At 45.9% G+C, this 25,590-nt stretch overlaps 2 protein-coding genes across 2 annotated transcripts; one reads left to right on the top strand and one right to left on the bottom strand.

Annotated features, from left to right (window-relative positions):
- Positions 1-16,883: 16,883 nt before the first annotated feature.
- Positions 16,884-17,853, bottom strand: LOC131263467 (NADH dehydrogenase [ubiquinone] 1 alpha subcomplex subunit 11). The gene is made up of 2 exons (XM_058265668.1): positions 17,787-17,853; positions 16,884-17,491 (listed from the first exon to the last, which is right to left on the bottom strand). The coding sequence occupies exon 2, from the start codon at positions 17,484-17,486 to the stop codon at positions 16,986-16,988; it is 501 nt and encodes a 166-aa protein (XP_058121651.1). The 5' UTR covers positions 17,487-17,491; positions 17,787-17,853; the 3' UTR covers positions 16,884-16,985.
- A 914-nt stretch (positions 17,854-18,767) lies between these two features.
- On the top strand, positions 18,768-19,503 carry LOC131265407 (oxidoreductase-like domain-containing protein 1). Its single transcript, XM_058267666.1, has 2 exons — positions 18,768-19,099; positions 19,168-19,503. Exons 1-2 carry the CDS (start codon positions 18,980-18,982, stop codon positions 19,378-19,380), a joined length of 333 nt encoding a protein of 110 aa, XP_058123649.1. The 5' UTR covers positions 18,768-18,979; the 3' UTR covers positions 19,381-19,503.
- Positions 19,504-25,590: the final 6,087 nt, after the last annotated feature.

Below are 25,590 nucleotides of genomic sequence, written 5' to 3'. Positions count from 1 at the left end.
GCAGCATGGTTGCGTGTCCCGTGGTAGTAGGGGTGGTAAAAGTAGATCACCAGTTCAGCTGCATCGTTTGAAACTCTGGTAACCTTTCGCGCAAGAGACGATCGATCGATTCCGCAGCCGCGAAGAAAGTGAGATCCAAATTCAAAAAGCTTGGCGCGTGCATGCAGACATACATTTATTGGACAACGCATACCGGGGGTTTATGATTTTATCGAGCACCAAATGCGCTCGATCAGCACCCAGTAACTGATTTCGATTGGTTGATTGATGGTATCACTTTTTCGGCCCCCCCTTCGCTTCTGTTTGTTTAATTCCTTTTCATTCATCTATTTCCGCTGGGCTTTTTTTCGATTTTTCACACCCTTTCATACCAGATTCCATTTTTTTTTAGCTTTTCCGTTCATCAGCTCCCGGAAATCGGACCCCGTGTCGATCGCGCTTCGGTTGAATTTCTTTATTTAAAAAGTGAAACCATTAGACATCTTGACGCTCGCATCTCTCTGTGAAGCCGTGCCCTGCCCTCTCGAATTTTCGTTAAGATTCGTTAGCTTGGTTCTTGCTCTCGGGTGTACAAACGAATGACGAATCACGTGACCGGCGGCCATGCGTTGATTACCTCATCAAGCGGTAGCTTCATCAGGGTGGTGGGTTCGTTGCGGTTCGATTTTACGATTCATCAATGAATGTACCCAGGCCCTGCGCGGTAGCGTCGGACGAGCCGTAACCGGCCTTTCGGCCCTTGTCAAAGCCGCCATGATGAACGAAGTCCTACAAACGAAACCCCTTTTTTCTGGGAATCAGGGACTCTGCGGTTGATCTTCCTCGACATGACGATCTTCTCCCCGAGATCTTGGTGAAGTGCCGCTTTTGTTTGTCCATGACGTGGGAAATAAGCAGTCTGCAGTGTGTGTATGGTGAGGAATCGTAGGTGCAACGATGGTGGCATATCGAACCGTTGACTCATCTCAATTCACGAGCTTCCGATATCGCGAGAACACCAATGATCACGTCCCGTACCGGGTGTTTCTTTTTAGTTTTCGCACCGCCATTAAGCTGACGAGAAGGCGCCCTTTGGTATGTAGATGACTAATGATGCCATCCCACCAATACCAGCACCAGTATGTAACTGCACGGCTTGGAGCATCCGTACCGGATTGTGTGGTCGCGGGCGATCGTGTAGCAGATTACCTCTCATTTCCTGTGAAGCCTCCCTGTACGTATTGGTGCCACACGGCACTCCGTATTTAAATGGCAATGGTGATTGATTCAGCACAGCAGCGTATCCCCGCCAACCAGTAACCAAGCCAACGGCAAGCCCCGGCCTTGCCTTAACGATTCTTTCTTTTACCACGTTGCGGCGCGGTGGAGATCACCGGCAAGCGGTCTCCAGTCCACAGGGGTCCAGAGGTAGGGCACTGCAAGAATGCAACATTCCTCCGCGGCAGCACATTCCCTTACGGGCACCGCCGGGGCTTCCACTCAAGGGCGACGGATGACAACGGTACGACGCGATGGCGGCTGCACTGGAGCGAGTAAATAAAACGAGTTTGCCCCAAGCCATCGCCAGCTCTACGCTCGCGTCTGTCTGTGTGTCGATGGTCTGTGGTGGTTTTCTGGTGGTACTGAAGGTAATACTTGAAATCATTCGCTCAGCACTCGAGAAGATTGCCTGCAAGTAGTGTAGCAAGTTTCGGACATCTGGACAATGAAAAAGCAAGAAATGGAAGATCATTACGAGGCGCTTATTTTCCCCCCATTAATGGTTCACCGTGTGACCTCCAGAAGGACGCCCCGATAAGCGACATGGCATGGGATGAATTTTTGACAGCCTCCAAAATGTGGATGGACCAATCCATGAGGTGTACAGGCGTACAATTCGTCTTTCAACTCGTTTGATGTAACTTCATAGTCGTTATCGTTTCTTTTTCATCTTCACCACATGTGCGCTGTTACTGTTTGAATTTAAACTAGACCTTCGCTAGAAAACCGCACAGTATGTGTGCAGCAGCAATAAAATAAACATTTTGCAAATATTAATCATAATTGAGTTCTATTCCAAGTGTAGAGATTCCGAGTATTGTCATTATCAAATTTTCAACACAATCGCTAATTCGACACCAATTATTCAATATTTCAATAACAAACCGTATAAAGGTTCTTTCAAGTACTGTAAACATGATTCTCCCTATGTATGCCATGTTTTATGTTTGAAATTTGCTAAGGAATTCCACGGATTGTTCAAAGTAGTATGCCCTCTACAATAAAATCTCTTGCCTCTCCTAGCACCGGTTACACTGTTGTTGGACAGTCCGTAAGATCAAAGTGGTAGCTGTGTTCGAGCGATCCAATTGAAATTGGGGCTTATTGGGGTCAACGAGTGGGGATATAGTGTGTATATTATTGCCCGGCACAAGCATGAAGCCAACTCGCGTGAGCTGTAGATGAAGGCTAGAAAAGCTTTGAGATTCATCCACTTCATTAAGCGTCTCGGACAGTGGCGAAGAAAATAGCATCAAGAGTGTGGCTTACGTATTTTTATGCTTACAAAGTGTTCTTAACCCTCAGACATCGCCCCGGTATAAGGAAATATTTATTTACGTGTATTTATGAACGATTTTTTTATTCTGAACTTCTGAGCCATAACTAAGATAGAAAAAAACCCATCCGTTCAGCTGCCATTTAACACATATGGGCGACTTTGCTGTTATCTTGCATGGTAAATAAACGCTCCATTGCAACGCGCATCGATACGGTGGAAGAAATTGCTTGCTCAATTTAGAAAACGCTTCACACAATCTTATTATGCAAACATCGATCGAGCCTTATGTTGCGCCTGCACAAAACCCGGCACAGAGAGCGATGGAGGAAGACAGCAGAGCATACGCAGTCCGCGAGGTAGAAGATGGTAAATATTTACACTCCATTTTAAACACTGCACAACGTAGCGAGGGCACACGCCCTACATCCTTGGGAGCGTATTTTTTTTTTTTGCTGTTCATTTTCTTCCTACACGCAAGGGCCGGGAGAAAGAGACTGATTGAACCACTCGATCATTTTGTTGGGAAAAAAAAGCGTTAACGTTACGAAGAAAACGGTTTAAATTGTAACCGCAAAAACCGTTGCGATTCGTATACCACACGCATACACACACTCGATCACGCATGCTTCGTTTCTAACGTGAGCATCATTTATGATCAGACGGGAGTGCGACCGAAAGGCTGAAAAAAGAACCAAAGAAAGAAGCGAAGAAGTTAGCAATCATGGCAAATGGGAAAGGCAAACAAACAGATATCGAGTGCCGAATGCCTATTTGTTTGCTTGCGTCCCGTTCGAAACACAAACATTGTCATTCCGATGGCGAACCAAGCGGCCATTAGAATTTCTGGTAACATTCTTGAGATCCAGCCTTCTTGGATGTGGTTCTGTGGCCGTAGCGGATCCTCTTGGGTTGGGTCGATGTGGAATGTTTGTTTTCTTTTTAGAAACCTGGTACATGCGATTTTGTTTTTATCATAAATGCTCGCAAAAAAAGGTAACAAGGTGAGAGAAAGTCTTCCACGTTCGCTCGTTTGCGTTTAATCATCTTCAAGTAGTTGGTTTTTTTTTCAAACCGATGTCGCATGTTCCGGGTAGGGCCCGAGTGGGGTTAACAAAATGTATGGAAGGGACAACCCGATCTAAATGAGGCACGGATCCGGCGACCCGACAGCATGCTGCAACCATGCGATGTCGTAAATCATTTTTTTATGCTCTTTCTTATGACCTCGAATATTCTTCTCTTTTTTAAGCCAGCATCAACCGGCAAGCAAGTAATCTGAGAAAGTTTACAAGGGTCAGAGCATGCATCCAGTTCCCATGCGATACCCTTCGAGAAGGATGTTTTCTTTAGGAAAAGAAACGATTTCTCATTGATAAACCAAAAGCCTCGTTTGAAATGAGTTATTCGACTGATTTGATTTTATCTATACTATGGTAAGCACTGCCTTGGTTAGGAAAGCTCTTTTTTAGGCCGATCGAAAATACATCGACATTTCACGAAAATTTACAAAAATGTTATACAGTCTGTTCTCGAGTTACGCGGTTCTCGACTTACGCGGATTCGGAGATACGCGGTTTTCAAAATTTGACAGTAGATTGGGTTTATTACATCGATTTAAATTCCTGAGATGTACAACCACACGAATAAATATGTAAATTACACATTTGCATAACTTACGCTTTTTATTTCGTTTGTTGCAATTTATGTTGTTTGAATACGCTTGCATTGCGTTCATATTAATGAACAAAGAAAATTTTTGAATATTCTGTGATACATGTACACAAGAGCTCGATCTCTTAACTCCTAGTATAAACTATGTGTCAAGCAATATTCGAGATACGCGGAAATTCGAGATACGCGGATTTCTCTGGTCCCCATAATCCGCGTAACTCGGGAACAGACTGTATCCTCCAACCCCCAATGATTGGTCACCATTTTAAAAATTCGATGTGCCTTTACGTCAACTGAAAGCAGTACTAGAATTCACCAGCTATATGCATCTTCATCATAACACCTTATTTAAATTTATTAATCCTAACAGTGCATCTGTTGATCATTGCATGAAAAGTGTTTGTAGAGAAGAAAAGTACGATCCCGTAGCAGGATACGGTTTGATGGTAGCTAACAAGCCCGGCCTATGCTTCCCAGTTGCGAGCATAATTTCCATAAGTAACGAACCGTCCAGCATCCGTTACGGTTGAAACCAAAGCCAATATACCGTTTTCTTTTTGGTGCTCGGAAGATCACCCAGTGAAGGAACCAGTGGCGTACGGAGAAAAAAGATCTCTTCACACATACATGCCACAAGAGGGTTGCATGCAACGATGCTGGATGATTTTTCCTCCTTTGCTACGTGTCGGAGAATTTGCACAGATGCACCAACGTGCGTCGCCCATGGTTGCACATGGAAGTAAGGCGCAATAAAACCAACGCAAAACAACGGTCTCGTTATGCTGCACCGATGGTGCGATGGTGACAACTTTCATGCCCCTTGGAATTAATAATATCTTCATAGCTGTTTTTTTTTGTTTGTTGTAGGCAGTTTATTTTCTTCAGAGGACCAACAGAGTTTTTCAACAGGGAGCCAATAAACCCATCCCCTACAGCGCGATCGGCTTGTTCCAAACGTGCGCATAAAAATTTGTTCAATGTTTTTTTTTCCTGTATTCTGTATAAATAAAGCAGAAGACATGCATAACGTGGAGCTGACTGAATCCGGTTTCTTGCCCGATTTTGGCTGGAAAAAGTAGAACTAAATTTTGTTATACAGTCCTGTAAGCATTAAAGCGTTTCAACAATTCGATCATACTGGTTGTATGAGGATTTGTACGTGTATTATAAATATTTCTTCCTGTCGTCATCAAACGATGCTGCTTTTTGTGTCCACCTCTGTGACGATCTTCGAACCGGCGAACCCGAAGACTTGTTCCGTTGCCGGAAAGGGTTGTAAAAGTTTGATTTAAAACGTCCCACCCCCGGGGGGGAGGGGGGGGGGGCCCGGCACGATTGGGGACGCTTTTATGACACCAATACGGGCACGGGGAGGTTCAAAGAATCGTGATCATTGTACTACTGGAAGGAGATTAAATTGTTGCTGAAGCGCGTGAAGTCACCAACCTCGACTCTCGAGCGCTCCAGATTTTCGGCTGACGCGAGATGAAACTCATGATGTCGTGATAAACGCTCACCCACTCGAACTGCTCCCTGGCTTCCGCGGGCAACAGCTATAATGTCATGTGTGTTGAGCAGAAAGGTCGTGCACCCTGACGATCGTAAATTTTTAATTTACGAAAGGATTTCGGTACTTTCCATCATCGTTTCGTGCGCGTCGGGAACGCTGGAATGGAATACCATTAAGCCATTAACCGGCGTTTAAATCGGTCGTCCCAAACACGCACATACACACAGACACGGACACCATCCGTGTGCCGTCATGGCATTGATTTACGCATAGATAATTAACGTAAATCAAACCGTGTCGCGACAATCCACGACGAGCGCAACAAGCGATTCTTTCTTCTTTTCCTGCTGCTCTAAATTGGCCTTGAGTTGCAGCTGCAACTCTTCCCCCCACCAATGGGTTCGTGCGTATGTGTGTATGTGTGTCTATGTGTGATGCATTTGATGCAACGGATGGTGGATGCTGGTGCAAATCAACACCCATTGCAGCGCCGATGCAGCACCGCAAAACCTGGCTCGTCACGATATATGACCCTCGTGCGGTTAATTCGCGTGCTTGTTAGAACGCATTAAACGATGCATCACGCCGGCTGGTGGCCGCGATTGATGATGCAGCGTGAGTCCACTTCTGCTTTCTTCATCATCGCAATCGTGGGGTGCACCGATCATCATACCGTGCACTTCATGATGGTGATGGACAGCAACCCAATCCCATTCCGGTGCAAATCAACTGCACAGTGGTTACTGTTGACCATTTAGTCGCCCTCGTGTGGTTCAAAATCTCTCCTTTCTAAGGGCAACTTCCCCGTTGATTATCAATTGTGTTAATTCCTAAGGGTTGAAATATAACCCGATAAAATCTTGCGCATTGTGATATGACGATTTGCTGTACACGGTGACATTCACGTTGGCACCGTTATAGAGTACATCAGAATAGCAATAATTTAGTAAATTGTCATTTCCGTGGACCATAATGTGTTAATTTGAAATTTTGAAATACTTAAACGGCGGGAAACACCTTGAGTAATGGTTCTTCATAATAAACTCTATTTCTTACATACTTTACTTATTTCTACAAAGCATGTACATTTTACCAGATTTTAAATGCCTTTTTCGAAGAAAGTTTTTTGCGTACAACTTGGACTGGGGTTTTTGCATATCTTTGATTGGAATGTTTGCAAAGCGGATTTCATGGTCGTTAAGCAACAAATGGAAATTTTTATTATGATAATTTTTAGGCAAGTAGCCTTCATCAGGTTTGATCATTGTTTCTTTTATTGTTCATGGTTCAAAGTTTTGCATATTATGTTCCAAACGACCTCTCTGATGGGCAAATGGAACGGTATTGCATCTCGGAAGAGTCATTAAGTAATTGTTAATTAACCAGCTACTTCCAGCGGAATGAGTCCTGCAAGTTGAATTGCAAGAAGAGGGCAGCGAAAGGAAATTTAAATTGACAATCAGAAAGTTCCCGCTTTGTGCGTCGTCTCCCGTATAAATTAAACTCGCGGCAAGTGCTGCTGGCGGCGTGATTTTTTCAATCAAAATCTGCTGGCTGATGTTATCGGATCGTTTTCACTCCGGTTGCATCGGTTCGCCGTCCCGAGGACAAAAGCGTCCAACATGACAGTCTCGCTGACGAATGACAGTTTGATGACATTAGATACAATTAGTTTTATCGCTTCTCATCGCCCTGCCCTGCTTCATCGGCATGTTGCTATAGATACGCGCCGGGTTTTTGGTTGTACGTTTTGGTGCAGCTTACTTGACAAACGGAATTTTTCTAGTGCCGTCTGCAGCCTTTTGTTTTCCACAGGAAAAACCGAAAGGGGGTACAATCTTCTCACTTTTTGTGTGGAAATTGATAAACCCTCTGCAGGGTAAAGATCGGAAATGATCACCAGTATGCGGCATAGATGAACTCCAAAGGAAAACATAACCCAATCGTGGAGGGAGAATATTTGACGAACCTTCAGAGGGGGAAGATCCATGATCAATTCGTATTTTAGACCCGTTTTATTTTTTGCCTTTCGGTGCTTCCAATCGTTTCTTTGATTTACTGATATGTTTCTTCTCACCCTTCTCTTTGGCCCGTGGTGCAAGAAAACACCGCACATATGTGTGAGCCGGAGTTTTCCCAACCCCACCAGCAAACTCCCGGGTACATGCGCACGCCGCCAAGATTTAATTAATTTCTCGTTGTTGTTTACTGAACTCGCGGGGTCACATCGGGGCCTGGTTTCCCCCTTTTTTCATGAGACCGCGACGTAACCTTCTTCGTCTTCTTTGGAGAATTATTACCATCGTGGATTAATTGGTGGCTTCGAGGAGCGAACGGAGGGGAAAGCGAAGCCAACTCCGATTCTCCCAATGTCGAAATTCGAAGGTCTTTCGGTTCCGGAAAACCCTCCAATTCTGTATGCACTTCCAAACAACATCTCGCCGTCCCCTGGGTGAATAATGAGAAACACATTAGAATCATGGCTTTTTAAATGCTTCATGCAACGGGAGATTAACTCCAAGTCTACTGCACGCGGTTTGGGATGGTTGGTAATAAATTTTAAAATTCACCCTTTCTGCTGTACAAACAGTGAGAGGCCGGGCCGCACTCCAAGAGCCGGTGTTTGAACAATCGTAAGCCTTGTGTTGAGCATTAATCTCGAACGGGAAAGATGAAAAACTCGAGATGATCATTTTCATCTAGACTGACAGTTCTTTTTCCCGCACGCTCGTATTTTTGGTGGGGGGAGGAATTGAAAATACACGTGTATTCTGTCAGGTTCAAGTCGGAAGGAAATAAAATAGTTATGTCTATGCAGCTAGAATTTCCTATCCAATTGGTTTTCCTTCCTTACAAAATAGAACCATCCGAATGCCGCTTCGATTGTCGATTTCAACTTGTCCATTTGGAATCGTTCCCCGGCACAACAGAACAGATAAATAAATCAAGCCCAAAGATTGTGAATGGCCCGCACTCCAGTCCCGAAGGCAAAGAACAATATTTATCTAAGCGGAACCTCATCGGATCGAAAGTACCATCCGCAATGTCAATCTCGGACGATTCCCTTTCCGCTGGGACAGGAAGCAATAAATCACCAGCACCGACGGCGGAGGGCGGAACAAAGGCAAACCTTCCGAGGGAAACCGAATCCATCGATTGAGTGCTGACAGTGTCGAAAATCTTAGTCCATTCGGTGGCGGGTGTATGATGTCAATTTTCCTTCCATATTTTCCCCCGGAAAAGAGGGGTGACAATCAACCGATCGTAACAATAAACCCATCAGACGGATAACCCGAATCTCTAACGATGGGTTTGAGCCACTGAAGATTGCCATTTCAACAGTCCATTTTCGCTCCAAATCGGATACCAAAACATGCCAGATTGTGCAGCTGCCGGTCGTCCCACCTTTTTCGCGCTGGGAAGCAACGCTCGGAAGTGGTCCTGCTGCGATGCGAAATTGCAACCCCCTTTCCGGTTCCACCGGCTGGTCCGCTAGACGACATCAATGGTAGACCTAGTGGGTGATCCGGGTGTTTGTAAAACCCATTAAAAGGCAATTAAAAGTGCAATAAATTTGTCGCACCACTCCACAGACGGAGACGACTTGAAACGCTGTGCGCCGAGATTTGTAAGAGAACTGACGAGGGAGTCCCATCATTGGCTTGACCCTCGTTACTCGGGAAATGGGTACTCTGTCCATTGACGGTGTCTGTCGAGGAGTGAACAGAGTGGAAACTTGTATTTATTGGGTTCTCTTCAGCTTCATACAATTTCAGCAGACAATAGACTACGAACCCGAGGGTTTTTAAATGCTTGAAATGGAACCGTTTGAGTCTTGAAGATTATTGTTGACAGACGTTTCTGTTACTATTGAACAAAGTAGAAATACTTTAAGCTCCAACAAATATTTATTCGTTCAGGGTGTGACCATCAGCCACCACATGAGGCGGCTTTCCCGGCCGTGCTTGTTTCTGATGGTTTGATTCCAAACTCGATATCAATTGGTCTTCGATGTGAACTCATTCTGGGCAACCCTTGGGAGAAGCATAAGTTGATAAGGCATATCAGGGTGTTGGTCATACAACCAATCGCTTAGAAGTATGCTGCAAGAGAGAACCCTGAAGGAAAAATATATAACTGCGTATGCTTTATCAACCCTTGCGAGAGTGGAAGATTGTATGAAAATCGATACGAATAGCTATGAGTAGTTCCATGGCTCTAAAATCAAATTGCTTATAGAGAACAAACAGTGGATCGAAGTGTATTACGTTTTGGTTTCAATCCTTATTTTAATTCCACTTAATTAGCATGAGAAATGTTTAGAACTAAATATAATATTTCGCTGCAAATATGCATTAAGTTTCGCATTTACAAAAAAAATCACTTGGTGGCCAAAATGTAATTGTTGCTTTGGAAATGTTATCAAAAACCTATTTGTAACTAAACAATTATTATTTATTTTATTGTACTACAATTTTATGAGCTTGTAAGGATAATTTTACCCCGTCCAAAAAAGAACACAGTTTGTTCTTTAGCTGGCTTGGGAAAACCGCACAAAAACCGACGGAACCCTACGTGTGCCATGCGCCAAGCAGTGTTTCCAGGGAGCCATCTGGACGAAAAACGCCCATACCGGGCAAGGGAAAACCGCTCACAGGACGCCGGGTGGGTATCAACTTTCATGCGTAACTTCAAACGCCGCCCAGAAACTCTCGGAGAAGGTTCATCAATTGAACCATTTGAACGGCATTCGCCGACATTTTTCCGGGTAGCCAGTGAGTTTGGTAGGACTTCCGAAGCCGAAGGAAGGGAAAATGTATGTCATTCGAATTGAATAAAAACAGGCTGGCGTCAACGGTGGAGGATTTTTGGCAGCTTTAGAGCGATCAGGGAACCGTAAGCCCCTATAGGGGGAAGATTTCAATTTCCGCAGGCCAAAGGTGTGTGCAGTGAACGACCCTCGGTGGGATTATGCAATAACATTTTTATTTTCTACACCAATTTTCCATCCCCCGAACCGTACAATGACCGAGTTCGGAGTCCCCCAGGTACACTCGTTCAGAACGTTTTTTAACGGATCAGTCAGAGGGTCGGGGACGGCGCGGTTTTACAGGAAAGTCGGGTACACAGCGGTATCGAATTTCCCTCCAAGGACCGTAGAAAAATCAGCTATCGTAGTACTACGCCACCGAGGATGTAAAACACGACAGCAAAGACAACACTGAAAACCCCACAAAAAAAAACACTCATAAACTTCCGCCAAACGGCTTGCGAAGGGAACTAAGGAACGTCCGGTCCTCGGTTCCATGTTGTAAAGTGTGTTCGCGTGGCCAATCGTCTTTACGTTAGTTTTCATTTTTCCTTTCCTTTCAGCTTCACCGCCGCTCCCTCCAAACGCTCGTCTTGTGCTCACCACTTGTAGTGTCGTGCGTCAAGCGCTTCTTGCTTGCTGTTCTTTTTGTGCCGAAAATATACAAAAATATGCCCGAAAGCGGAGAAACCTACCCAAGCAAGGATGCCCGAAACCGACGTCCCACGGTTCCACCATATGGCCCGGTTTTAGGAGCATCAGATTGGTCAAATCGTTCGCGAGCCCAACCGGGGTTTCCATCTTCCTCCTACGTAATGCAGCGGAGAAGGTGATCACGAGCAGCAGCAGCAGAAGCAGCAGGTTGCGTTGGCTTCTTTCCTACACCATCTTCTCATTCATTCGTCTTTTCAGCCTAAAACAAGCCCAAGCTCATGGTACCGGATCCTATCCATTCCGTATGGCATCTGTACTTTGGGAATGCTTTTTAATCTACCTTATTTTATTTTCCGTTTCTTCGAAGATCGCCCGAGCTCGAATGCCCACGATCGGATCTTTTCTACCGGCATATGGGCATTCCGCCCGGCTGCAGGGACTTTTAGTTTTCGTTTTCCATCAAGATAGGTCCTTAAAGCTTTTTTTTTCCTCATTTAGTCCCTCTTTGTTTTCCTTGTTTTCTCGGTTCCATTCCTTTTTTTTTGTCCCACATCTCTACCATTTCTCTTGATCGCGCAGGTAGCAAAAGACGTCTTCCGGAACAATAACACTCCCCTTGGGTACAATAACACAGAAAATTGGTACCGAAGGACGCACCGGTTTCGTGACGTCCATCTTCGGTTCGGTTTCTTGTTCCTCGTGTATGTAATTTTCTTGTAGTTCCCAATACCCTTCAGATTGACACGCAGGAAATCTTCCTCTAACTTTGTACGATTTTGTTCGTGTCTACATTCGAGTATGCATCGCGTGTTGGTGTTGGCTTGAGGAAAATTACTTCCGGTGGTAGTTATGGCAACATAAATTTGCATGCAACACTGTCCGGTACGCCGTGCTGTTTTCTATGCATTTACGTTGCTTGCAGCATGAAGGTAACCTGTCGTTTATTTGTTTATTTATGGGAAAATATCCAAAAGGTTTAATTTATAGAAAAATATTACGTTTAAGCGTGTAAAATATTCCGAGAATTGTAGGTGATGACAACCTTTACTCATTTATTACTCGGGAATTCTCCTTGTAAGTACGAGTACTTCAGCTATAAAATGATTTTCAAACAAACCTTTACCAAATCTCTTCATTCCTTCCCGCTATTTTCCCACCTCTGCGCTTCGGAACGTTGCGCTTTGGCAGGATTCCTCAACGTATTACCTTTACCCATTTCCCCATGCGTATCCGTATCCGCACGGTAATAAAGCCTAATTAGGGACGGAAGGTAAGGAAGGATATATTAGGACGAGGGATTCTCAGGGTGCGACGCTGGCTCGGGGAATGCTCCTCGTTTACAAAATCACGTCCCAAAAAAAACCCGGGGCCCTTAAATCCCCTGGGAAAGAGATGGAAGAGAACGTGTCCTCATTCCGTCCAATAAAGCTAATAGTCCATACCCTGCGGTAGATAATGAGGACTGGGGCGTTTTCTAGCCGAGATTTCACATGAGAAAAGCCGAAAACTTTTTCAGTAAGTCTAACGATCATTCATAACATTATTTTGATAATGTGGAATTTATCTTGTCAAACCTTTTTGTGTGGTCCTTATGAAATTGTTAAGGAATCGACGATTCTGACTGTCGGAAAGCCGTGTTCAACTAGAAGTGTTGAGAATATTCAGAGAATATAAATAAGTTGAAAATGTATTTTGTCCAATGGGTTTCCATAAGATTCAAAAGTATTACTGAATCACTGGTCGGAAAAGTTGCCCTTGAAATCTTACTGGGACATAGTTTGAGAAGCTCTGTTCCAGGTTAATGAACCATACTTGTTTTAAAAATCACGATCTTTATCTACTTCTCACCGTTTTTCACATTTTCACAGCCCGTAGAAGAAGCTTCCGTAATCCGGTAAAAACTCCCTTTACATTAAATGGAACCATTCCGGTTTTAACTTAGCGAAATGAGTCTAATTTATTTGATAACATGTATAGATTGTGTACCAACGTGCCGCTGTTGTTTTTTTGTTTTTGCGAAAAACCTTGCCCGAAAGGTGAAATGGTCGGACTTTTTGGGGGGCTTCACTGGGAAACAGTGCAGTCTGGTATTTTCCCATCCATCCATCCGTGGCAGCGAGCGAGCGGGTTTGCTCTCCTACCGAGCGGAGACACACACAAAAAGCAGTACCATGCTGCAAATAACCAACGATCCGCAACGATTTCAGCGAAGCTCCAATTCGTTTCCAACCCCGCGGTGTAATAAAACACGGGCTGGTTTGTTGGAGCCTGTTCCGAGGGAAATTAAACAACCCAATATTTGTGTATCGTGCACAGAAAATTAGATGCTCCGCATGTGGACAAGCCCTCTACCGCGGCGAAGGTGCGGGTGGTGACATTTCTCCCCGTGACACAATAGAAACAATCGGAAACCAACAACCAACCCCCGAGGGAGTTGCATCGGATGCCACACCTAACCTTAAAAAAATGTGTCGTCTAACGAGTTTCGGCTTCCATTTTGACTTCCGTGCCCTGTCGTGGTGGCCGTTCGTGGAGCCACAACTCGCACCGTGGCGCAGAGATCGACTGACCCGACCGTTCGATACGATCGCCTTCCTCCCCGGTAAACGGATTGCATATTTGAAAAAGCCAAAACCGGTACGCAAAACGCGTGCCCATAGGCCGTGACTGAGTTCTTTAGTATGTTAAAATGTGCCCTCCAAAACCGGTAAATTATCGCCCACCAAATGGACGCGATGAAACATCGGATGAAGATTTGTGTTGTCGTCCGTTTTCCGCTGTTTCATTGTCCAGGGCTTCACTCTGTTTTGACTGTGTCATCCGCTCCCCCCTCCACTCTATCCGTTTTCTCTTCCGATCCTGTGCGGCCATGATGGTCATGATCCAGTTCGGGGGCAAACAGGCGAACCTAACCGGAGTTAAAAGGAACGACCAAAAACCGGTACAGTTCGCTGGCTTACGGGCTTGGCATCCAAACACAGACAAGACCGCTAGACACCGCGCCGTGGCCACGTGGTGGTGGGAGACTGTTTTCGATGGCAACCATTTTTTCCTTTGTCCATCTACCTCTACTGCCCGGTAACGGGTGTGCAGTAACAACGCATACCGGGGTCCAGTGTTGCCTCATCTGAAGCATGGCATTGTGGACCACAACTGTTCAGTTCCTCCCTATTGCCCTCGAGAAAGCCTAACCAAACCGTCCCAAGCCACCGCGAGAACGAGAGTCCACCACTGAAGCGCCCCTAGGCTTTTAGTGTATTTAGGCGCTACGCCAACCTACGAGAGTTTTGTACTTCTAAATGGCCATTTATCGCGTGCTTTCGATCGACACTTTGTGCTTGTTCCGATGAACGTACAATTTCCATCCGTTTATTACTGTATCGAATTGTGCTTCGTTTACTCAAAAGGTTTTTGTAATGCTTGAATCATATTAATACATGTTCTTTGTTACTTTTGAAGAACACATTTTACATAAGACAATATTCTCTTGCGTGTTTAGAAGTTATTTGGGAATGTACTCCATTGGAGTTTCACGATATTTTATCGGACATTTGATTCGCAAGTGTTTCTGTCATTTTTGAAATGCTTAGAAAGTTAAATGAATTTCTTATTTTTCCTAGGTGAATGCCTCAATCACGGGTTTTTTAAATCCAACTTTGTCCAAAGATAACATCAGATACAACTATCCGATAAAATCAAACGATTTTGATTTTATCGTACGATAAAATCGGATGACCGACTTCTATCTATCAAAACGCAGACAGTCAAAATCTACCGCGTCCGAGCACAGACACCAGCTTTAGAAATGTGATTATATTTTTTTTTAGATTTTTCATTTTCACTGCAATGATATAGGTTCACACGGGTAAATTAAAATCGAAGATTTATCCTCGATTTACAAACCTTTTCGTACCCACGATCTCTCATAACCAATGAAAGCAGTTCAAAAGAATAACCAACAGTAGGGAATTCAATTCTTCTTCACTTTCGTGGGGGGTTTTTGAGTTTGCCCGCCGCCCTGGAGGCAATAGCTGCAGTCTACCGATAAGATATGGTTCAACCCAGAACCCCCGGAGCCTCGCGGGATGTCTAATGTCCGCTGCAAAGAGCTACTTGTAGGTAAAGCAAAGGTGAGTTGTAGATAAATCGAGCCGCTTCACGCAGCCACTGCCCAGGTGCTTATTGAACAAAGCAGGCCAAGATAGCTTTTTCAAACAACATACATTCGCTCTATGCCACGCTAGACATGCACATCGTCGCACGTTGACCTCGTTCCTGGTGAGGGGGGGTGCGCAATTTGTTGATGGTTCTTTAGCCCTTCCAGCGAAGGGTGGTAGACCCTTTTCGAAATGGAAAAGCAAATTTTATTGGACCATCACACACCCACACCGGTTGGTGATTCCAGGTGGACGAATTATGCTACCAACTGCATGCAACTAAGAGCATAAAACGTTGGCCAAACTTCTTCATCGGCCTGGGTCGGCTAACAAAAACGTCCCCCGGCGACCGCATGTGATTAAACGTGGAATCCAGCCAATGTATGCCGTAGCACGACGCGGGTGGTGAGACACGACCGGTCTGATGCACGCAGGAAGCACACCGTGTTTCATTTTTATCTTTTTTAGTTTCGCGAATGAAGGAAACAGAATGTGAACAACTTCCGGCTTGAATCTTTGCGCTTCCTACCTTCTTCGGTTGACTCTTCGTCATCAGGTACGCCGAAGCGTAAGAGAGTCAAGAACGCGAAGAGATTTTTTTTTTAAACGAAGATCGCTACTAAAAAGCAAAAGTGGGTCCACAACAATGTGAACTCTTGCGGGAACGTTGGGAAATCATTTTCAAATCCATCCACCGGTGCGGGGGAGGAGTGCGATGAAGTGCGAGAATTAGTGTTTGAAATTTCCATTCGCTCTAGGTGACAATTTAATCACCAATTAGTTCACACAACAATCGAGCGTTTTTTGTTTGTACCGATCACAGGCGTGACCCTTTCACCGACGATTTGAAAATGGTGTAACGGCGAACGTCACGATTAATTAACCGAGGACGGGCTTTAAACAACAGCCGAACGATGGGCAAACGTGTCCATTAACCCCACGTGAGGGAGGGTAATTTGTGATAAGTTTTACGCGTTGGAAAAAAACGATAAAACCATGCCACGGACAACCATTTCCTACTTCCTGCATCGGGTGAGCATCCTTTAGAGGTAGCTATTTAAACCCGAGGGGAACCAGGAAGCGTTGCTTTTAATCATCGACGCGGTCGCACGGAAGGGTCACGACAAAATGTTCCACGTCGATGCACACTAGCCACGCTGGATCGATGGAACCTGCCACATTTCGGGGCGTAATCGACCGTTCGGGCTCAATGCTTTCATGTTGCTTTGAGGGGGGTTTCAGTTCCAGATGCGACCCACCTGTGCGTACCGGAAGAAGGTGGAAGGGATTTTCAATTCCCGGGGGGAAAACAAATTTACTTTCTCGTGAAACTATGGCAATTTATGATATCGAGCAGGGTACTTGCATTTTTGTGCAATTACATAGTTGCAGTTGAATATGTTTTTTTACTATTACAATACCTCGGTATTTGATTTCTATTGAGCAAAAAACCGATGGAAGAATATTCAGAATTATCGATTACACAAACGTAATACCCAATCGAACCACACCATACATACACACGACTCCTTGTACACGCTGTAGTATCCACAGTATTTATTGCCTAACATGCTTTACAACATAACCGGAAAAGGGTCGATTTTGCGTTCCTTCATATCACCGCACTCTCATCAACTGCCCCCCCTATTTGCCGGTCGTCCATCCACGTTCGCGTTCCTGCGTGAGGGTAAAATCGTAGCGGTTCGGATTTATCGAGCTGACGGCGTGATGCTTCACATCCGGGAAGAACTCCCAGCCCTCGTCGATGGACTGTTTTTTGAGCGCACCGGCAACGCCGAAGATCAATCCAGCGACCAGCCCACCGACCACGGTCCGTTTCCAGGCACCGTAAACACCACCGGCCGCGAACGCTCCGGCCACATAGTTCCAGCCATCGTCCCGGCCACGCAGCTTGTTGGCGGCGTACGCACCGACCGTGAACGCCGAGGCCATGCCGACGAACGGGCCGGTAAAGTACACGTACCGGGCAATGGTCGGCAGGTAGCCCTTGGGCTTCGAAACCATCATCACCTCAACCGTCGACCAGCCGAGACCGCCGGCCAGAGCGTACTTGTTGGTGGCAAGCATCTTGCCGAAGAGATCCTCGCCCTCCGGCTGATCGTAATAGTTGGCCTTTAAGCTCATTTCGACTGAAACGCGATAAAGGGAAATAAAATGATTAGAGTTGATTGATGGCGAACTTAAACTCTCTAGAAAATCGATAAATTTTCACATTATTTTGATACTTTTCGTTTATCAAACGCATTTCGTAAAACCAAAACAAACGATTTTGCACTTGCGATTCTCAGCGGAAATCACTCATTCTGTGTTGAAAACATCAACACGTATGTTTGTAAGGTATAGAAAAGATTTTTCTATTAAATAATACTTCTTTTACGGTTAACAGTGGGAATAATTATTGGTTTTTTTAATAGAAAAACTTACCGATCTCTTTGAGGCCTAGCAAATTTTACGTAACTTCAACTTGGACTGACGTTTCTCATGCGCTGGCTGCGTACTTTAAATCAGGAACTGTCAGGGAAAGTGTGTGCCTAGTGGTTAGAATGCACTGGCGGTTTGATGAATCGGACGGATGGTTTGAAGCAAGATTACTAAACACTAGACAGGTTGCGACAAGCAGAACATTTTTACCGGTTGACGATAAAAAAATGAAAGAAAAATTTGACAAACAAGTTGGAATGGTTTGTTGCGCTGCTATTTTCAATCAAAGAAGGCTTTAACCAGATTATTAAAGTTAGCGGAGGGACAGATTCACAGTTCCACGAGAGCAGGCGTTAAGAGAACTCGAAATCTATTGAACACTATCTTTGAGTACCGGTGTGCCTGTAGCCGGGCTAAATCCTCGATAAACTTAGTAAACGATTTTTACTGGGGACGTACAAATGGATGAAGTTCATATCATTCTTCAAGATCAACTCATTGTACACATTGGGTCCTTCCTCCGATTCTACGATTTAGAGCAATGTTGTTTCTCACATCTTACGCATATCACAGCCTATATGGCCATGGTCCAAGCAAACCAAAAGAAGATTAAAAGAGAAGTATTTTTACGCGAGCCACTAGATAATTTCCATCATTCCTGCAAACCACAACACTATTGACAGCCAAGTTGTAAACAAGATATCCAAAATGGTTCCGAGCAAAACTGCTCTGTCGCAACCTGTCTAGTGTTTAGTAACCTTGGTTTGAAGAATAGAATTTCTAGTTTGATTAAGTTGAAATACAGTTTTCGATGCCGGGATGTATCGATTTTATTTTAAGTTAATTTTGTCCACTTTGAATACCTTTCTCTGCTTAGTATTTAATTCGCAACTCATAATATTTAGGCACCGCTGGTTTCCAAATCCCATTGTGCATGTCAAATGGATTGTCAGTTTTGCAACCTCAAAAAAGAAAAGTAAACAATTCCGCTCAGCTGTTTTTGTTTAGTAATTACTTCATTGTTTTCATAGTGCAATAGCAGAACAATCGACAGTTTTACCAAATAAATAAACAAACAAATGTTGGCTGGTTTGAAAAAAGTGTGCGCTATGAAAATAGTTTGTTGAATAATCAACCTTACCCAACCTAAGCGACCAAAGGACGAACTGCGCCACCAACGGTGCAAGGTGCAAGCTATGAATTGCGCCATCAACCGTAGTCGTATGCTTCTTCGTAACGCATATTTAGGAAATGTGGCTCGCCCTTGTTCGTCCAGTTCCAAAGGAAATGAACCAAAAGGATGTAGTACACCCGAGGTACTTGAATCTATTGGATGATGTGTTCCTAAGACCTGAAAAGGATTGAGCATTATTTCTCGTTTCAGCTTCCACCAGAGCCCACAACGTGTTGCATGTCCGGTTGCCAGAACTGTGTGTGGATTCAGTATGCCGCTGAGCTGACAAAAATACTGAACGATGGGGGCGAAAAAGCACGCGAACTCGTGTTGGAGAAGATAAGTGATCCTAGTCTGAAAATGTTTCTCAGAATGGAACTACAAAATATAGAAACCAAAAATGATCCGGACGATCCAACGTAACGGCGGAGCTAACAATAGCTGTTGAAAGGCCCATCGTTTGCTCAATGAAATATTCTTGCACTCAGCCCAGTTATTTTGTAGTATTTTAATGTATGAACCAAATAAACGAGAGGACGATTTATAGAATTACATTACCTGGCTGTTCAAGTCGATTTTGTAATGCGTTCAATCCAAAAACGATCAGATCGCCTCCAGCCGCCGATCGGATCGGACGCATTTGGTGTTCGCTCCACGCTGCGCGTTGTCGTCGCTTCGGGTTATTGCGCCCTACTTACCGTGTTCTAACAGTGTTTGTGCCTGCATGTGCAAAGTTCGTCCAGGCGCACCGATCACTCGGTCACCGCCGGGACCGTCCCGTCACCGTTATTGTGTGATTCGCTTCGTTCGTTTTGTGCGTATCTTCGCCAAACTCGAGGGAATCAGGTGTGTAAGTGTCCTTTGTCTTTCCCGTGTGGCTTATCTTTTTGGGTAAGTGGTAAAGTTCCTCCGTTTCTGTGGCGTATTCCCGAATTTTGCAGTGCGATTTCATAGTTTATGGCCAGTACGGCCGTGGTCGGTATGGAAACCGACCAGACGGTGGGCGGAAAACGTAAGGCCGCGGATTTTCCCGTGGATCCGACTGTTAAAAAAACGGTGACAGCAGCGTCCCGAAGACCTCGAGCCTATCCGGAGGCATGGCGGGGGGAGTTTCGGGTGTTCTTCATGCCAGGAGCAAAGCCCCTGAATCTGCGTTCAATCGCAGGTTCACTAAGGGCGCACTATCCGGCCGTGACGGACGTACTCCGCGTTCGTACAAATAGGATTCGGGTCACCGTAAGTGACCGGCTACAAGCTAATGCGATTGCGGCCAATCCGGTCTACACGACGGACTATCGGGTTTACATCCCCGGTAGCGTGGTTGAGATCGAGGGAGTCGTCGAAGACCTGGACTTCCCCCCGGAGGAGGTCCTAAAATTCGGATTGGGGGGATTCCGTTCGACAGCACTTCCTGCAGTGAGGGTCCTGGCGGTGCGCCCGATGTATGCCTCTTCCGTCATGGCGGATGGAAGAAAGGTGTACAGGGAGACGGGCTCAAAGCGGGTCACCTTCGAGGGAGATGCTCTTCCGAATTTCTTGGTCTTTGAGGGCGCCCGCGTTCCTGTAGCCAGGCCCTTCGTGCCCAGGGTACCAACTTGCAACAAGTGCAGCCAGATTGGACACCCGACAGATTTCTGTTGCAACAAGGCCAGATGCTCTAAGTGCCGTGGGGAGCACCTTGCATCCGAGTGTATGTCTCCAGCTTACAAGTGCGTGCACTGCAAGCAGGAGTGGCATGAAACGACTTCATGCCCCGTGTACCGGCGGAGGCAAGCAGAGCTGAAGAAAATTCAGCTCCAGCGAGCATCTGGTTCGTACGCGGCAGATTTGACGGGTGTCCCATCGAGTAATAACATCTACAGCGTGTTGAGCGACACCCCAACGGCCAACGCTCAGGAGGCTGTAGAACCAGCTCCGGCTCTTGTGCGAGTGGATGTGGGTTCGAAACAGAGTCGGACCAAGCCTCTAAATAAGCAAACCCAAAACGCAAAGCAGTCCAAGCCCCGGGCAAACCCTCGTCCACGCAAAGTGCCCCGCCCCACTCACAGCAAAGACGAGTCTTCCTCTCCCCTCCCTGAGCCAGTCGCCATTCCCGCCCCTTCCTCAACCCCAAAACCCCCCCGCCCCTTCCCATCCCAAAGCAAAACCCGCTCTCCCGAAAAAGAGAACATCCCGACTCTATCCGAGTTGATCAACTCATTGTTGACCAGCTTTAGCATCCCTGATCCGCTCAAAGCGTTGTTGGCCGTCGGTATGCCATGGCTAAAAGGTATATTGAAGCAATGGCTTGGGCAATGGCCAGCTTTGAATGAGTTGGTGAATTTAGACGAGTAAATCTCTAAATGGCTAACATCATACAATGGAATTGTAGAAGTTTTATTGGCAAAATAGACCTTTTCAACGGGCTTACAAACCATCACGACTGTGATTTGTTTGCCGTTTCTGAAACCTGGCTATCTCCGGACACATTTCTCACCTTCCACGGATATAACATCATACGTCAAGACCGAAACACATCAGGTAGTGATAGGCGTGGAGGAGGGGTGCTGATTGGAATTAGAAGTGGTCACAGCTTCTATAGAAAATCGCTCCCTCCTCTACATGTCATCGAAGCAGTCGCAATCCAGGCTAAGCTAGGTGGTCTTGACGTATGTATTGCCTCCATTTATATCCCTCCAGAAGCCAGTTTGGACTTGTCAGAGATCGCAATAGACCTCGAAACAATAGCATCGGCGCTCTCCACGCCGTATTTTATCCTGGGCGACTTTAACGCCCACGGACAAGAATGGGGCAGCGTTAGAGAAGATAACCGCGCCCCGATCATCAGGGATCTTTGCGACAAACATAGATTGGTCATTTTGAATTCTGGTGAAGCAACTAGGGTAGCTAGACCTCCAGCACGACCCAGCGCAGTGGACCTGTCTCTAGTTTCGTGGTCGCTGGCACTGGATGTAACGTGGAAGGTCATTCAGGACCCGAACGGCAGCGACCACTTGCCGATCAAAATCTCTATCCCTAAGCGGAGCCCCCCGGTCGAAAACTCCTCTGCTAATTGTGACTATACGAGGAATATTGACTGGGGGAGATACAGCGAGTTAATGTCTCGCTCCATGTCTCTCGTCGAACCTAATTCATCTCCTCTAGAGGAGTACAAAAATCTCGTTTCTTGTATTAACGAGTGTGCACTTGCGGCCCAAACAAGGAATCACCACCAAGGTACTAAATACAAGAAAACTACCAAACCTTGGTGGGACAGAGACTGTGAAGCAGCTTCGCAAGCGAAGCGAGAGGCATATGTTTTATTCAGAGATACCGGCTCCATGGCTCTATATGATACATATAAAGCCTTGGAGAACAAATGCAAAAACTTGCTAAAAGCAAAAAAGAGGAGCTATTGGCGAAGATACGTAGATGGTCTCAACCCCTCTACGTCACTAAACTCGCTATGGCAATCGGCCAGAAGGATGCGAAACTGGAACGTAACAAATGCGAGCGAATCTTATAACGATGATTGGCTAGAGCCCTTCGCACGAAGGGTTTGTCCAGATTCCGCTCCTGCGCAAATCTTCACACAACATGCGCCTGGCTGTGACCCCATCATGGACTCACGATTCACGATGGTCGAGCTCTCCCTCGCCCTTCTTTCTAGCCGTGATTCCGTTCCAGGCCTGGACATGTTGAGGATCAAATTGATCCAAAACATGCCTGACATGGGACGGAAGCGTGTTTTGATGCTCTTCAACAGAATGCTGGAGCTCAACACCGTGCCGGAGGATTGGAGAGAGATGAGAGTCATCGCCCATTTGAAACCTGGTAAACCGCCATCAAGACATGAATCTTACAGACCTATCGCTATGATTTCATGCTTACGGAAGCTCTTCGAGAAGTTGATCCTTTTTCGACTAGAGAGGTGGCTCGAATCAAGCAACCTTCTCTCCAATACCCAGTTTGGTTTTCGCAAGGGTAAAGGGACAAACGACTGCCTCGCGCTATTGGTAACCGAAATAGAGATGGCCCGCTCTCGCAAAGAGATGATGGCCTCGGTATTCTTAGATATAAAGGGGGCCTTCGACTCAGTATGTGTCGATATTCTATGCCAAAAACTACAGTCGGCTGGGCTTAGCCCGCGACTCAATAACATGGTATATAACCTCCTTTCGACCAAGGCAATGAATTTCGAGCACAACCAAACAAAGGTTAGACGGCTCAGCTTCCGGGGACTTCCGCAAGGATCCTGCTTGAGCCCTCTATTATACAATTTCTACGTGCGGGATATTGACTCGTGTATAGCGCCGAACTGTACACTTAGGCAACTGGCAGACGACGGGGTGGTCTCAGTCTCCAGCAAGACCATCGCCGGTTTACAAATCCCCTTGCAATCCACACTGGATAATTTAACCACGTGGGCGGACGGCCTAGGTATCGAATTTTCGCCTCAAAAAACGGAAATGCTGGTGTTCTCATTCGCATATAACACGGAGAGTAACAGACAGAAAAACATGGTTAACCCGGTCTTTGATGTCTTTATCTATGGCACAAAAATCACAATTGCCCGAACTTTTAGATACCTAGGCGTATGGTTCGATACAAAAAATGTGTGGAGGACACATGTCAATTACTTACTACAGAAATGTAGTAAGAGGATCAACTTCTTGAGGACAGTCTCGGGATTTTGGTGGGGAGCTCACCCCTCCGATCTCCTGAGGCTATACCAGACCACGGTGCTGTCCGTCTTGGAATATGGTTGCATTTGCTTTCACTGGGCGGCCAAGACGCACTTGATCAAGCTTGAGCGGATCCAGTACCGTTGTTTGCGCATCGCTCTAGGAAGCATGAAATCAACGCACAATATGTCCTTGGAAGTGATGTCCGGAGTGATGCCGCTGATTCTTCGTTTCACCCAGCTGTCGCTTCGCCTTCTTATCCGAGCCAGTGTATCTAATCCCTTAGTGATAGAGAATTTTGAGAAGCTGCTAGAGATGGGGTCAAAATGCAAAATCATGAAAACTTTTCATGACTTTCTATCACTTCAGGTCTGCCCTAGCTCTCCTCCTGTTGCATATCGTACTGCTCTCCCAGAATCCTACAATTCCCTGATTTCTATAGACACCTCATTCAAGGAGGAAACCAAGGAAATCCCAGATTCCCTACGCAGGATGTCCATTCCCAGCATTTTTGTGAATAAGTTTGGCCACCTTCCGACGGCCAACACGTTTTACACAGACGGCTCATCCTCGCACGAAGGCACGGGTTTCGGAGTGTTTAACCACACCTCCGAGATCTTCCATAAACTGCGCCAGCCATGCTCCGTCTACATTGCAGAACTGGTAGCTATCTTGCATGCACTGATGATCATCAGCGCGAGACCACCTGACACCTTTCACATTTTCACAGACAGTCTAAGTGCTGTGGAAGCGCTAAGCTCAGCCAAGTCTCTTAAGAGCAAAGATACCATTATTCATAAAATACACAACGTCTTGTGCTCAATGTTTGATAAAGCGTTCAGAATATCGCTAATATGGGTTCCAGCCAAACGCGGTGCCCACGAGGGCAGCTTCTTTGAGAGGCCGATTCCGCCTCACGAGTTCCTTTCCATGCCACAACAGCTCTGCTTATCTAGGTGGCAGAGGATGTGGGATGACGATGAGCTCGGGAGGTTTCTGCATTCGATCACACCCCAGGTAACTTTGCGCCCCTGGTTCAAAGGATTCGGAGTGGGTCGTGCGTTCATCCGCATGATGTCTAGACTTATGTCAAACCATTTTGCGATGAATGCACACCTGCAACGTGTAGGCTTGGTTGGCTCCAAAGCATGCGGCTGCGGCGAAGGATTCCACGACATTGACCACATCCTCTGGTCATGCGTGGATTTCGACGCCTCACGTCCCGAACTATTAGCCGAGCTCCAGGTATTAGGGAGGCCCCCGGCGACCCCCATCCGTGACATCCTGGGGCAAAAGGATTTCAAATACGCGTGGATAATCTTTAAATATGCCAGAGAATATGGAATCGCACTGTAAATAAATCCTCCTCCCATCCAAATTCCCTGTCTTCCTTTTGTTGTGTGAATTAATGTGTAGGTATGGATGCAATGGACTTCGGGGAGGGGATAGCGTGTGGTGGGGGGCTGCATCGCTGCGTCTGCCGAGCACCACACATGCGATCTCCAGCCACCTCGCACCATACATGAGACCCAACTCACCGACCGCCCGCACCGACCACAGCACAACCCGCCCGCACCGACCACAGCAAAACCCGCCCGCCCAATCCACAGCCAATCCGCCAACAACAACCGAGTTAACCCGGGATAAGGTTACAGCTGCTGTTAGCTGGAGGAAATGCCACGCTACAATTAGTTTTAAGCAGTAGGTTAAGAAAAATGTTATATTTTCGGTACAACAAGTACAATACGGCCTGGCCGTCCAAATATATATAAAAAAAAAAAAAAATCCAAAAACGATGGGACTTTCTTTCATACCTCAACAAAACAATTCCCATAGGACGTAATACGACAAATAATAACATGTATAACCCACGTAACAGATACGATCTTCCCCCCAGACACAATACGTAAAATGTACAAAAGCGATTGCCCTCCATTCAGACACAAAAGCACAAAACAAACACACCGCG

This window comes from Anopheles coustani, chromosome 2 (assembly GCF_943734705.1).
Source record: "Anopheles coustani chromosome 2, idAnoCousDA_361_x.2, whole genome shotgun sequence".
Taxonomy (NCBI): Eukaryota; Metazoa; Arthropoda; class Insecta; order Diptera; family Culicidae; genus Anopheles; species Anopheles coustani.
Note: the sequence above shows the minus strand (reverse complement) of the source record. Positions and strands in the feature narration are given on the sequence as shown.